This window comes from Leptopilina boulardi, unplaced genomic scaffold (assembly GCF_019393585.1).
Source record: "Leptopilina boulardi isolate dan_hultmark-lab unplaced genomic scaffold, ZJU_Lbou_2.1 LbouV2_130, whole genome shotgun sequence".
NCBI lineage: Eukaryota > Metazoa > Arthropoda > Insecta > Hymenoptera > Figitidae > Leptopilina > Leptopilina boulardi.
Window position 1 is genome coordinate 909,921 of NW_026137675.1, and position 15,640 is coordinate 925,560.

Sequence of the window (15,640 nt, forward strand, 5' to 3'; positions counted from 1 at the left end):
CGATGGCGACTTCACCTAACGCGCGAAAATTTAAACATGAATTCGATTTTTATGCATTTATTTATTGTAATTCAATCAGTAAAATAGTTTAATTGATCATTAATTGAAAAACAATGCCAATAAATGTGTAATTTCATTTTTGATTTAAAGAAAAATACTAAAATTTGATAAAAAAAAATTATTAAATAAAAATAAAATTAATAAGTAAATGAATAAAATAAATTATAAAATTAATAAATAAAAGAACAGAATAAATATTAAAATTATTAAATATAAAAATAAAATAAATAATAAATTTAAGAAATAAAAAAAAATAATTTTTCGTATATTAAATATTAAATTTGGATGTTTTTTTCAAAAAAAATAAATTCTAACCAAATGACATTGAAAATAGTTTCTCGAGGGTTTATCCGGTTGACTGAATTCAAATTTAAAAAAGGATTTTCCAAATTTTTGCGCTAACAAAACGAAGGATTTTATTTAAAATTCATTTTTCGGAAAGAAAAAAGGAATATTGATAAAAAAAAATTAAAAATCTTTTTGACATTCACTAGTAATTATTGTAAAAAAAGCAATAAAAAAACCTACATAAATAATTCGTATGGAATAACAAATTGCAACAATCAATGTTAACAAGTAACCAAATTATTCAATAAAACATACGGTTATACAGATAGTTTAAAAGCAGAATATTTTTTTTTAAACGGCGAAAAATTGAGGTATAACTTTTATAAAGAATCATATTTTTTTCACATATATATAAAGAGAGATATGAATGAATATTGGTTTTTCGCATATGGCAAACGCATTTATTTGAAGGCTTTCTGTCTCTGTGTGTATGTGTGTGAAAAAGAGGAGTTTTATGTCGGTGGACTTAAAATTATTACTCATCCTCAAAAAAAAAAAAAAAAAAAATGGAATTTTCCGAAGCATCCATGAAAAACATATTTTGGCTATGGTCGGTCACGTATTCAGTTCTGGATTTATTGTTGAGTCAAGGAGAGATAGAGCTTCGAAAATAACGCCACAAATAGAGCGGAAACGGAAGATCGTGACCGAATGTACATGGAGAATATTTTTCCTCTCATGTGTCAATATAGTTTATTAGTCGAAATAAATATGTATTTCATTTTTTTTTTGATTAATTTTAAATTTTACCAAAATTACATTGGGAGCTTTATTTTTTAATTTAATTATATTCAATTTCTTTTCTTTTAATTATTATGTATTTTTTAATAATTCTATATTTAAAAAAATGTTTCCATTCATTAATTTTATAAATATTTTTTAAAAAGGGTTTCAAATTATTAATTATATGGATAAATTTAAAAAAAAATGTTTTTAATCATTAATTTTATAGAGAAATTAAAATAAATGTAGATAATTATTATTTTTATAATTAAGTGAATATTTAGAGATGGAATAGACTGTTTTCTGAGTGCATATGGAATTATTTTTAGTGATTTAGTCCGAAATCGATCGCAGAAACTTTTTTTCTAAATATTTAGAGATGATTCGACGTTTGAGTTTCGAGTACGAATGCGTTAAATTGCGAGCTCCTGTTCTTTAAGTACCAGAGTCGATGCTGGTGGGTTGCGTGAAGAGCGCGAGTAGAGGGGGAAGACAGTGGGATGGGCCTCATTGACGGAACAAACCGAGCAGCAGCGAAAGTATCCGACGCTCTTCCCTCCCATTCACTTATCCATTCAAACATGATTTTCTTGGAAAAATGTTTATTATTATATATTTTTTATTAAATACGTTAGAATTATATTATAAATCATTAATTATATAATAATTATTGTATATAATTAATTGTATAAAAATTAATACATATAATTAATTGTATAAAAATTACAATATGTAATTAATTATTATAATTAATAATTTAAATTATGTTAATTAACAAAAAACAAATTTTTTTTTCATTAAATTTGTAATTTGAACTACAATTTTCTTTATTGTAACGTAAAAAAGTATAACATTAAAATACAAGTAACTCAATACATTTATCGTCTAATAATAATCTTTCGCGTAATCTTATTATAGAAATATGAATAAACCAAGTATCTGAAGCTTTTACAAAAGAAAAGTGCAATATTTTAATAAGGTCTCACGGTTTGACAAGCAATTATTTCCGCACTAGCCTTCGATATGCTTCTGATTATTTTGATCACAAGAAATTATAATTGGAAGCGAGAACCGTAAAATGGAGAAAAACTTTTTCTAAATTTTGTCAAATATTTTAAGAGATTTTTTTTTGTTTATATCTATAAACTGAAATTATTTATTCAATTTTCTTTTTTTTTTTTATAAAATATTCTCATTTAATTTTTCAAGTGCTTTTTTTTCTTCTTGCTCTTTTACATTTCTCATTCTTTATATATATATTTGTACGCGAAATTGACTGTATAATGAGAAATTAATTTTTCACGTCAGTTAGAAACGTTTTTTTTCAACGATAATGACGTTACAGATAATTTAGAAGCTAATTTATTTTCTCGATGTCAATTACAGAGAGATTCTGAAATAAATTTTTTTCCATCATCGTCCTCTTCACTTTGTTCTCCCTTTTTTTTCATTATTATCATTCATTTGTCAAGTGGAAATTATTTTCTACGTGTTCATTAAAGGTTTATGTAACAAAATGCCTCGTAAAATAACGAAAAAGTTTTATTAGGGATTTTCATTTTTTTTTATTTTTTTGTTTTTATTGTAAAATATTTTTTTTAATAAAGGTAAAAAAATATAAAAAAAACAATTAAATTTTAATTGAAAATTGTAATTATTAAAAAAAAATCCGTAACTTTTTTTTTAATGTAAATTATTAAATTAATTACATTTCCTCAATTTATTTTATTTATTAATTAATTATTTATTTTATTAAATTAATTTTATTAATAAAAATTCTGAAATTTTTTTTTAAATTTTTAAATATTAGATTTTTTTACCATTTAAAGCAAAAAAAAATTGATTTCCTTCCACATGTGTTCCTACATAAAATCAGAATTTACATAAAAAAAATTATTTATTACTTTTTTTCCCCTTTTGTGTCACCTAAAAATTTTTTTAGATCTTTTTCTTAAAAATATTACTGTCATAAAAGTTGTGTACATAAAAGAAAAAAAAATTTTTTTTCCAACAAAATTGATTCGTCAAACAGAGACGAGATTTTTTTTTTCAATAAATTTAAAAAATGCAAAATTAAGATGAATAATTAATGTCAACTTTATTTATTATGTACATGGCATTAATTAAACGATATTTTGATTGTTATGGGTTTTTTTTACAATTTGTATAAAAAAAAATTTTATCACACACATTAAATTTTATTGCTTTTTCAAATAAATTCTGTTATGAAAATTAAATTCTCATGTATTCTCAAATTTTACAATATAAATGTTTTTTTAGGTTACGATAATAAATTTTAATCTAAAATTAATTAGTACTTTTTGAGTGACTTGTATAATAAAATTTAGTTACATAAAAAAAACTGAAAATCTCTAGAGATTTTTTATTTTCACTAGTAATTTTTATCGAAACTCTAGGGATTTTGTGTGTTATCTAGTAATTTTTATCGGAACTCTAGGGATTTTTATGATTTCTAATAATAATTATTTAAATTCTAGGGATTTTTTATATTATCTAGTAATTTGTATCGTAACTCTAGTGATTTTTAAAATTATCTAGTAATTTGTATCGTAACTCTAGTGGTTTTTCAAATTATCAAGTAATTTTTATTGAAACTCTAGGGATTTTTTGTGTTTTCTAGAAACTTTTATTGAAACTCTAGGGATTTTAATGATATTTAGTAACTTTAATCGTAGCTCTAGGGATTTTTAAGGTATCTAGTAATTTTTATTGAAACTCTAGGTATTTTTTGTGTTATCTAGTATTTTTTTCGTAACTCTAGGGATTTTTTAAGTTATCTAGTAATTATTATCGAAAATCTAGGGATTTTTATATCTAGTAAATTTAATAGAAGCTCTAGGGTTTTTTTTAATGATATCTAGTAACTTTAATCAAAATTCTAGGGATTTTTCATGTTATCTAGCAAATTTTTGTGAAAACTAGTTATTTTTTTAATCCTACTAATTTTCTGAAACTTTAGTAATTTTACTATAAAAATTTCTAGTTTTTTTTCCCACATTTATGAATATTCGAAAATATTGATTATATTGAAAAAATTTGCTAAAAAAAAATTGATTAAAAATCAAGTGTAGTTTATATTTACTTAGAATTTTTTTTTTTTTTTTTTTTTTTCATGAGATCGATCAATTTGGATGCCTTCAGTTTCACAACAATCCCCAGTGGCACGTGCCAGTTTCAAAAGCGTATAATATAATTTGAAAAGCCCAAGTGACAAGCCGTTTAGTTCCCACTTTAGACTTTACTCACATTACTGGCTTGTATAATGCGGATAGGTCGTCGAGTCAAACGCAAACCCGCTTCATTTCTGTTAATTAACACTATCAAAAACCCACAATGTTTTTGTTGGGAAAAATTTTCGTTAATTTACCACTAACATAAAAAAAAAAAAGATTTCTCTCTTTAAACTATTTTTAAATTAATTTAAAAAAAAAGATTTTATTTAAATTTTGAATTTTTTAAATAAATTTTTAAATAAATTTTATTAATTATTACAAAAATATTAATATAATTTATTTTTTATATAGAAATTTTATTATAAAATAAAATTTTTGAAATAAAAATGATTTTTTTTTTTCACGTGAAAGAATAATGTGAAATGTGTGCGGTAGAAAAAAAAATTATTCCACTTAAAACTGGAATTATTAAACGATATATTTTTTTTTTTTTGCCGCAGATATTATAAATATGCCAGTTTTTGAATATATAAAGTCGCTCTATACCCTTTTGGGATTATTGCAATTTTTAGCTAACCGCTTTCTGTTAAATTATGTGAGAGCTTTCATGGATCTTCATTTTGTCGAAAGCTTTCGAAAAATGAAAAGAAATATATTTTTCTATTCGTGACTCATATTTCTATATAGATAAATGTACACACATATATATATATATATAGAGAGAGAGAGGACAAACACAGTGAATTACGTTGGGTAAATTTTTTATTATAAAAAAAAGGTTATACGAGCGGATTTTATAACTCTGACATGTATCCTCATTAAAATCGCACATATATATATATATATAAAACTTTACCCAAGTAAACCCCCCCCCCCCTCATATATATATAAATATATATATATATAAAAAAAACTTTTTTTATTCTCCAAATATAAATCAAGTTAAATTTATTTTTTGAATAAAATTGTAAAAGAATTTTAACTAACTTTTTTTTGAATCTAGATTTAAAATTGTATTTTTCTAATTTTTATTTTCAAATAAAATAAAATGATTTTATAATTATTATTTTATTACATAATTATAAAATACTTTTTTTAAAGTAGATTTCAATTTTTTTTTTTTTGGGAAAAGATATATTTATTTTTTTATATAAAAGTGGTTTTACAATTGTACTAATAATTTTATTTATTAATTCAATATTATTAAAGCTTTTTAGTGGCGATTCTTTATTGTTTGGTTTCCATCAAGTTGAGAACACTATTTGTGCGCGTGCGCAAACGAGTGAAGATCCCAATTACGAGTTATCATTCGCTGTCCCCACTACCTGTTAGTTGCGCGCGCACTGTTCTCAACTTTATTGTATCGTTGAAACAAAATTTATACTTTTTTTTCTCTTCTTTTCTTTTATAATAGGAAATTATTTTTTTTTTTATATTAAATTGTATTTTTTATTTTCCTCTATAATGAAAAATAATAATTTCTATTTTTAACGAAAAAATGATTTATATTATTATTGAAAAAAAAAATAATAAAAATTTTTAATTCGCTTTTTTTTAGGCGATGGCGGAGGTCCAGGCGGAGATGGAGAACAAATTGGTCTCAATTCGGAAGAAAAATCCGGATACGAAACAAATTTATATTTGTACAATGTAAGTATAAAAAAATATATAATAATTTTAGTGACTACAATTATAAAATCTTTCTTTGTATTAATTGTAATAATTTAATTTTTTTAAATTTCAATTAATAATAATTATTAAATTAAATAATAATAATTATTAAATTAATAATAATTTTAAAAAATTTTTTTCAAATTTTTTAATTTCAAATAATAATTTTCTTTCTATAAACAAATAACGGAACTAAAATCCAAAGAATTTTATATATTAAAACTAAATATTTAGAGAGGCATTATATATATATATATATAGGAAAGATGAATTTTAAAGGTTTCATTTAAAATTTAAAAGGATATTTAAAAAGTGAGTTGAAATTTAAATTTAATGCTGCTTGTAAAAAAAAGTTTTTCTTTTTTAAAAAAAAAGAAAAGCACACAATATATAAATTAAATATGTCACTTATCGCAGTCACCTATAAAACCAAAAAAGCTGTCGTCGAGGGGTGTTTAAAGAAAAACAGTAAAATAATGTAGTAAAAAAAAAATAAATAATGATAAAAATACATCTGTCATTTTATATGGCTTTTGAAATGCAACAACTGAATGGATTAAATTCTCATGATCCTGGTTTAATAATGTTTACGTCAGGAGCATTTAACTGCTAACTACATAAAACGATTTTCTAATTCGTTAATCATCTCTCTACTGTCAACTACTGTGTGAAGTATTTCTCTCTTGGAATGTACACAATTCATTAAGTTGTCACTCTCTTTTCTCTATCTCTCGGTGACTAAAAATACAAAACCGATAATATTGTTAAATTGTTAAACATAAAAAAAATATATTTTTTTTTTAATTTTGAAATTTTTTTTTTTTTTTTATTTTTTATGAAAAGTTTATTAGGAAAAAAGTTTTAATCTACTTTATTAAAGAAGATAATTTTTTTTTTAAACGAAATTGCGAAAAAAATTGTAAATGAGGGAAAATTTTTTAATAAATTGCGAAATTATGGAAAATTATTTATAATGAGAGAGGATTTTTTTTTTTTAATTTTGCAAAATAAGAAAATGATTTTAATGGAAAAATTTTTTTTTCCCATTGAAATTTTTTCTCTTTTGCATTTTTAGAAACGAATAGAAAAATATTTTTTTTTTTAATCAAGTATAGAATATCAAAAACAACCTTTGTAAAATATTAAAACTATTTTAATTAAAAAAAATTTTTTTTTTACAACTTTTTTTTAGGGGAAAATTTTTTTACATTCTTCTATTCAGATTTCAATTCTGTTATTGGAATTCTTCTAATGAACTTTCTTTAGTTTTTTTTTTAACAATTTTAAGTAATTTTTTATTTTTAATAACTTTTTTTTTTATTATTTTTGCCATAAAAATTTGTATGAAAAATTAGTACAATAATTAGTAATTACAATATTTATTTTTATTTCTTTTCTGAAATAAAAACGAAATTTTTTTTTTTTTAATTTACAACTTTTGAGGAGTATTAATTTTTTTTTCTCCCTCACAATCGAAAAAGAAAGAAGTTTAAATAAAGGCAATAAATTACGAATGAAAATAAAAGAAAAAAAAAATTGAAATGAATAATAATTAAGAAGGAATCCTTTTTACGATTTTGAATGCTAGAAACGTTGGACTGAACTTTTTTTTTTCTCTCTTTTCGAAAGACAATTAAGCTTGCCACTCGCCTGAGAATTCTCGCTTTTTAATGAAGGACCCTCAAGACCCAGTTGCGAGTTCAGTTGTTCTACTTTTTTAGCTACTTGAAATCTTTATTATTGCTTTTTATTTACATTTTTATAAAATATATATAATTAAAAATATCAATAAGAGAATTGTTTTTTTAATTTTTAAAAAAATTGTTCCTGAATTCGAAAATAGATTATTTCTCGTGGCGGGAAAATTCAAAAAAAAAATTTTTTTCTATTTTTGCAAAGAGTGAAAAAATTAATTATTAGAAAACCAAATCGTAATAAAAATTCCAAATTGAGAACAATCTGATATAGTTAAAAAAAAGGCCGAAAATATTTATGTCATTTTAAGTTATGGTAAAAATCTGTTAAAAAATTTATAAAATTTTTATGAGTCTTATTTCATGAAATAGAAAAAAGTACATCAAATCGTTTATTAAGGTTAATGAAAATTTAATAAATTCTTCATTTAGGTTACGACTTTTAGAACTTGGTAGAGTTTAACGATACTCTTATAAATATAACTTTGAGGACAAGTTTGACCTAAAGTCGTCGTTTTGCCAGACAGAATTCTCCAGTAAGAGTAATGAACTCAGTTCTTTAAATTTATACTGTCATAAAATAATTTTGATTGCTTTCATAAATAACTTTTTTTTTTTTTGTAAAACTTTAATTATTATTTACTTGATTTTCATGTAATTATTCGCACTTCAAATATCAAGTGGGCCAAATTTTTTTTAGAGTTGAAAGTTTTTTTTTTGTATAAAAATGCGGTTTTTTAAAAAAAACTTTACTATTAAATGAAAAAGTTTCTTAATTAAAGAATTAAAAAGTAAAATTTTAATTTAATAATGAAATATCAAAATATTTAAAAAAAATTAAAAACTAATTCAAAAAATTATAATTTTTATTAATTTTTACTTGGAAATTATTTTTTAAAAAAATGTTTACTATTTTTATATGAAATTAAAATTATTTTCAATAAAAATTTTTTAAAAAGAAAATAAAGCTTCCAATTCAGATTTTATAAATTCTATTAAAATTTTATAAATTCTCATAAATTGATAAAAATATTTTTCTGTTACAAAAAAAAAAAAAAAAAATTACAAATGTTTATTTCAAATCACGTTTTCTCTATTTATACATAACAATTTAAAATGTTCTCCGTTTTTTATTTAAATATTTGATTTTCTTTTATTTATTCATTTAAATGATTGGGGAAATTTCGTAAATTTTTTTTTATATTTCATTTATATATTCCAAAAAACTAAAATTTTAATTTACAAATATGAATTTAAAAAAGGGGAAAAATATATATTTTTTTTTAATTAAAATCCCCCTTTTTTGGAATTGAAAGAAAAATGTCCTTTTTCAAAAGAATGTATTCTATTGTAACACACACACACATATTCAACTTTCCTCAATACGTGGAATTCAAGTCTCTTTTAGTTTACAAAGAAAAATTCCTTTCAAAAGAAGAAATTGTTGAAAATGTCACATTCAATATATATTATTTGAGGTTATATATGTCACGAGTGCCAAGAATGTCAAATTTTAGGTTAGGTTATCAAAAACATGTTTCATGTTCCTAATTGGCGGGTAATATATCCGGATATTTTACCAGCCAATCATAATCGTTTTCGACGTGTGGTTACCCAACCCTGTCAATCATACATTTCCCAATATTAACCTCTCATTGATTTTCAACTGTAAGAAAATTTGAAACTAATTCAAGATATGAAATTAATTTTTTTTTCAATTTAAAGAATAAAAGAAGCAATAATAATTATTATAAAAAGAGCCTTATTTTGAGGTTATGTTTTCGAAAATAAAAAAATCTTAAAAAGAAGTTTTGAAATTCTTTTAAAAAAAGGGAAAATTCCTTGAGAATAAAAGGAGTAATCAAATCCATTGACGTCAATGTATATATATATATAAAAAAAGGTATCTTGCATCGTCGTCGTCGAGGCTTTATAACCAAGTCTTCTCATATAAGCAACGAATACATGGCCTTTCAGTGAAGTGGAAAGTTATTACGGTGGCGTCTCGTCTCTCTTCTTCTCTCTTGTAAAATGCAATACATGTGTATATATATATGCAACCAAGACACAAGTTAGATGTTCGGGGTCCGAGTGCTCATCAACTATAACCCTCACATGCAACGTTAAGCTTTAATATACGACTCATCCGTTACGAGACACACGCGCCCTATCTCGCACTCTCTGACGTTGTTAGAGCTTAATGAAACTTTTGAAACTCTCCAAACAGCTTCCTCTCTCACGTCTTTTTAAATACCCTACTTCTTTTTTTTGCCAAAAAAAAAAAAAATTTTTTTCCCTTCCTAAACTCGTTACATTTCACTTTAACCATCTTTCATCCAAATTAGTAAAAAAAATTTCTACTTTTTGAATTATATATATATAATTTTCCTGAGAGTGCAAAAAAGTTATCCTTATGAAAATAAATCGTAATAAAAATTCCAAATCAAGAATGAAAAAATAAATTAAAACCGAAAATATTTAGAGGTTAATTGTATTATTAGGTTAGATTTCACTTCCAAATTAATCTTCACTTTTTGAATTATATATAATTTACCTGAGAGTGCAAGAAAGTTATCCTTATGAAAATAAATCGTAATAAAAATTCCAAATCAAGAATGAAAAAATAAATTAAAACCGAAAATATTTAGAGGTTAATTGTATTATTAGGTTAGATTTCACTTCCAAATTAATCTTCACTTTTTGAATTATATATAATTTACCTGAGAGTGCAAGAAAGTTATCCTTATGAAAATAAATCGTAATAAAAATTCCAAATCAAGAATGAAAAATAAAGTTAAAACCACAAATATAATTTTTAGGTTATGATAAAAAACCATTAAAATTTTTTTTTCCCAATGTAAATTTTAATGAGTCTTATTTGTCCTCATTGAAGCATTTTTTTTTTATTGAAATGTACAATCCAATTATTGGCATAAACTTTTTTTCTTTCCCAATTATTTGACTTATAAGGCAACTTGAAAGTTTTTTTTTTTTTAGCAAATAACAACAAAAATAAACTTTTTCGTATTCAATGCAAGAGGAATGCAATTTTTTTTTTTAAAAAATATGACTTTGTACTTTTCAGCGCGCAAGTTTTTAATCGGATTATATAACGAACAATGGAAAAAGGAATTAATAGATTAGAAATGCTACCTGAAACTTTTGTCCCGAGATTTATATATATATATATATATATATATATATATATATGAAATGAGAAGTTACCTTTAATTTGTCTTTTGTCTCTAAAAATTTCTCATTTACAAAAGTAAATGAGAATTGTGTAAAAAAAGAAATTGAGTTTCTTCTCGAGAAAATGGGATAGTAATTTTCAAACTTAATTCCAAACTCTATATAAAATTATTATTTATTGAAACGAAGAGAGGATTTTTTTAATGACCTGGAAATTACAGAACTATTTTTATTTGAAAATAGGAATTTTTTTTTAATGATTCTAAGCGCGGAATTCTCAGGTTTTTTTTATAAAAGACGTGACATTTTCCATTTCCTTCACTGCAGATACTTATCAGAATCGACTTTCTTAGAATCTTTTATGGATAACGAAAAAAAAAACATGAATTTGCAATTTTATCCACTTGTCTATTTTAATATTTTATCGCATGTCAAGTATAATAAAAGCAAAGTGCCAAAATATAATAAAGTAAAACGAAAAGAAAAAAGATAAATAGATTTTCATAACTAAATATCTGTATAAATAATTTATTGAAAAAAGAAATTACTAGTTCCATTATTAGAATTCTTTTTGAAATATTCCTTTTTCTATTGAATTTTCAATTTAGTTATTCTGAATTTACTGTGATCTTATCGCCATATTCAGATATGGATATATTGTGTTCAGCACAACTTTTCTTTCCACTTACTAAACTTTTGACAAACATCCTGTTTTTCCAATATTTGCCATCTTTTTCATTCTCACTCGGGCATTTTTATTCTAAACTTAGTTTAAAATTTTTCTTTTATCGAATAGTTGAACTTTATTCTTAAAAAAAAAAATTATATTCCATTTGCTGAGAATTTGTAGACTTTTAGAGGGGTGCTGATTTTAAGCTGAGTGCTGTTTGTGGAAAGTATGCGGAATTTTTGATGATTTTCAGCGGAATTATGCTTGTAGACTGATACCTCGAAAAATTCTGTGGAATTTTTAATGATTTTTAGTAAAATTATGTTTGCAAACTCTGAGAATTATTTGCGGATTGCTACCTTGAAAAAGTGTACGGAATGTTTGCAGATTTCCATTAAAATTTTGTCCGAAAAGTCTGCGAATTATGTGCAAATTGTTAATTGATTGCTACCTCAAAAAAATCTGCAGAATGTTTGATGATTTTTATTAGAATTATCTCTGCAAAGTCTGCGGATTATCTGCGGACTGCTACCCTAAAAAATCTACGGAATGTTTGCAAATTTCCATTAAAATTATGTCTGAAAAGTCTGCGAATTATCTGTAAATTATTAACTGATTTTTACCCCAAAAAAAGTCTACAGAAAGTTTGATGATTTTTATCAGAATTATGTCTACAAAGTTTATGGATTGCTACCCAAAAAAAGCGAACGGAATGTTTGCAGATTTCCATAAAAATTTTGTCTACAAAATTTGCGGATTATCTGCAGATTTGCTACCCCAAAAAAAGTTTGCGGGAATGTTTACAGATTTACATCAAAATTTTGTCTACAAAGTCTGCGGATTATCTGTAAATTTTTTAACTGATTGCCACCCCAAAAAAGCCTACGGAATGTTTAATGATTTTTATCAAAATTATATCTCCGAAAAATCTGCGGATTATCTGCGGACCCCAAAAAAAGCCTTTAAAGTATTTGCGGATTTCCAATTAAAATTTGGTTTTACAAAGTCTCTGAATTATCTGCAAATTTTCAACTGACTTATACCTTTAGAAAAAGCCTCCAAATGATCCTGCAATTGATATAACATGGGAGAAATTTTTGATTTTCTAATAACTAAAATTCTAATTTGTATTTTAAATTGTCATTAAAAATAAATATAAAAATTCTCCCTAATGTTTCCAGGATGAAATGGAAGATCGGCCGCGGATTGCGGAATTTCTTCATAGTTTGGCGGATTATAGTAATACAATACCAGCGGCAACAGATCCAGACAGTAAACCAGCTGCTGGCAAACCTGGAGGTGCACGAATGGGCACATTGATTGGTGTCTTTTTACCATGTATACAAAACATCTTTGGAGTTATTCTATTTATTCGTCTCACATGGGTGGTGGGAACGGCAGGAGCAATTCAAGGATTTTTAATTGTCCTTTGCTGCTGCTGTGTCGTAAGTTTTATTTTCCCTAATAAAATTCACGTAGCAACAAAATTCAAAATTTCTATTTTTGAATGCCTGACAAATCATAATAATTAGCAAAATTCTATTTAATTTGCCAAATAATTATTTTTGGTTTCAATTAATTTTCATTATAATCTTTTTTGAATCTCAATTTCAACAAAATTTGTATATTAAATGGGTAAATTATTTCTCGACATTAATAATTATATGATAAATTCTATTTATAAATAAACACATTTCGTTGTAATTGCAGTTAATAATGTTCATTTCTCTTTCATTAATTATGGCTTTAATTGGGATAATGAACAAAATTTATAATAACAATGAGAGAATGTCGCCTCGAAATTAATAAACATGAGAGAAATAATGTAGAATAATTTAATTTTTTTTTTTTAAGCATGATGATTTTAGTTTTATTTTTAGAAGCTGAGCCTAGCAGATTTTTGCTAGAAAATGACAAAAAAAACTATGCATGACATACTTTTTACTAAGCTAAATATTTTCTTTTTTTGCATTTACTGATTTTTTTTTTAACTGATTGGAAAAATTTTTCCATCAAAAGGAAGGTAGGAAAATTAGAATTCTTTTTCTCATCGAACATCACTTAATATTAGATAACAGAATGCATTCAAGGACTTTATGACAGATTCCACACATCTGTTGTGACTGGAAGCCTATCATTTTATCCAAAGACCCTGAACAAAAAGTTTTACTTTAGTTCAGAGCAGGCAATGAGCAAACTTCTCGATTAAAACTTTCTGTTCTAATTTTGTTCTGTCTCTAAACGACAAAAGAGAAAGTAAATAACTATTTAATAATACTAAATATATTTTTGAAATTAAATTTTTGTTTCTTAAAATTTTTTTTATAATATATTTTTTTCTACTTTTAGTATATTAAAAATAATACAATTTTTTTTAAAAATATTTTCTATTTAATGCGAATGGAATAGTAAAAAAAACGTTTTTTTGATTTATGAAGCAGTAATTTTTATTGGTATATAATCTCTGGAGAATTGATTCGCGGATAGTGGAAGCAATTTGTCCCTTGGCTAACTGCCATTTGCAGTTGGTTATATAGATTTGTGAAAATTTCTTGAAGAAAATGTACAACATTTCCATTGTGTGGAAAACTATTTCTTTGGAAAATATAAGAGAATTGAGTAAAAGAAAATTGATAATTTTAAAATTTTCTTTTGTTAAAAAATTGTTTTTTTTTTCCTCAGACAATGCTGACAGCAATAAGTATGAGCGCAATTGCTACGAACGGTGTGGTACCTGCGGGAGGTTCATATTTCATGATCTCAAGAAGTTTAGGACCTGAATTTGGTGGTGCTGTGGGAATGCTTTTCTATACAGGTACCACTTTAGCAGCAGCCATGTACATCATTGGTGCCGTCGAAATTGTTCTGGTAGGTTTCCAAAAACAAAAAAGAAAAAAAAAATTGCTGACAATTTATTTAATAGTCCTCCTACAAAAAAAATAACCCAACATTATTTTTAAGGATCTTCTTCCCTTTGAATTTCCCATAGGACAATAATTTAAGGTGGAAAAAAGGAGAAAACATTTTTTATTTGAAATTCCCAGAAATAATTTTTCATTTTAAATAATGGTAGGAATTTTTTTTTTTTTTCTAGACCTACATGGCGCCTAGTTTGAGTATATTTGGTGACTTCACTAAAGATCCAAACATAATGTACAATAACTTTCGTGTTTATGGAACTGGTCTTCTAATGGTCATGGGTACAATTGTCTTTATCGGCGTCAAGTTTGTCAACAAGTTTGCAACAGTGGCACTTGCTTGTGTCATCTTTTCAATTATTGCCGTCTACGTTGGTCTCTTTGTTAACGTCAATGGAAATGATTTACTAAAGTGAGTTTTAGTTTATACTCTAAAATTAGAATTTCAATTTCTATTAAAAAAATATAAATAAAACTTCTTTTTCTAAAAAGAAAATCTCCGCTAAAGCAAAGATTAAAGTGGTAAAGTAAGATTTTCTAAAGGCAAAGAAAAGGGGGTTTAAAAAGTTTATCTTTAGAAAACTTTGTTGAATTCAAGTTGAAAGCAATAAAATCCCTAACGATTGATCGTAAGATAAGAGACAATGTGTCTGGGTTCTTATGTCAACTATTATTACGTGACCATCTCGTTTTTTTTTCCAAATAGAAACAGTAATGCGATTATATAACATTTTTTTAAACGTTTTAGGATGTGTACCCTTGGTAATAGATTATTAAAGAATGTCACCGCTGAACAATGTAACAGAGACTATCTTCGTAATGTATATTGTAATAATTCAAGAGAATGCGATACCTATTTCAATGAAAATGATGTAACAATTGTCAATGGAATTAAAGGATTAGCTAGCGGTGTATTCCTAGGTATTTTAATTAAATTTTTTTGAGGGGATATTATCAATTTTTTGTGGAATTAAAAAAAATTTGTTTTCTTCTAGAAAATATATGGGGAAGTTTTCAAGAAGAAGGACAATATATTGCGAGATATAATCAACCAAAAGATATTGACAAACTGACATCGCAAAGTTATAATCAGATTCAAGTTGACCTAACAACAACATTTACTATTTTAATTGGAATCTTCTTTCCCTCGGTGACAGGTAAAATAAATAA

General features: G+C 24.5%; 1 protein-coding gene across 8 annotated transcripts in view; it reads left to right on the forward strand.

Annotated features, from left to right (window-relative positions):
- LOC127291261 (solute carrier family 12 member 6) overlaps positions 1–15,640 on the forward strand; it is a 103,655-nt gene that overhangs the window by 79,520 nt on the left and 8,495 nt on the right. For all 8 annotated transcript variants that reach the window (XM_051320286.1, XM_051320287.1, XM_051320285.1 and 5 more), the window contains 6 exons: positions 5,884–5,975; positions 12,734–12,997; positions 14,235–14,420; positions 14,647–14,882; positions 15,219–15,391; positions 15,466–15,627. In XM_051320286.1, the coding sequence (XP_051176243.1) occupies positions 5,884–5,975; positions 12,734–12,997; positions 14,235–14,420; positions 14,647–14,882; positions 15,219–15,391; positions 15,466–15,627 (1,113 nt within the window). The remainder of the gene's footprint in view (positions 1–5,883; positions 5,976–12,733; positions 12,998–14,234; positions 14,421–14,646; positions 14,883–15,218; positions 15,392–15,465; positions 15,628–15,640) is intronic.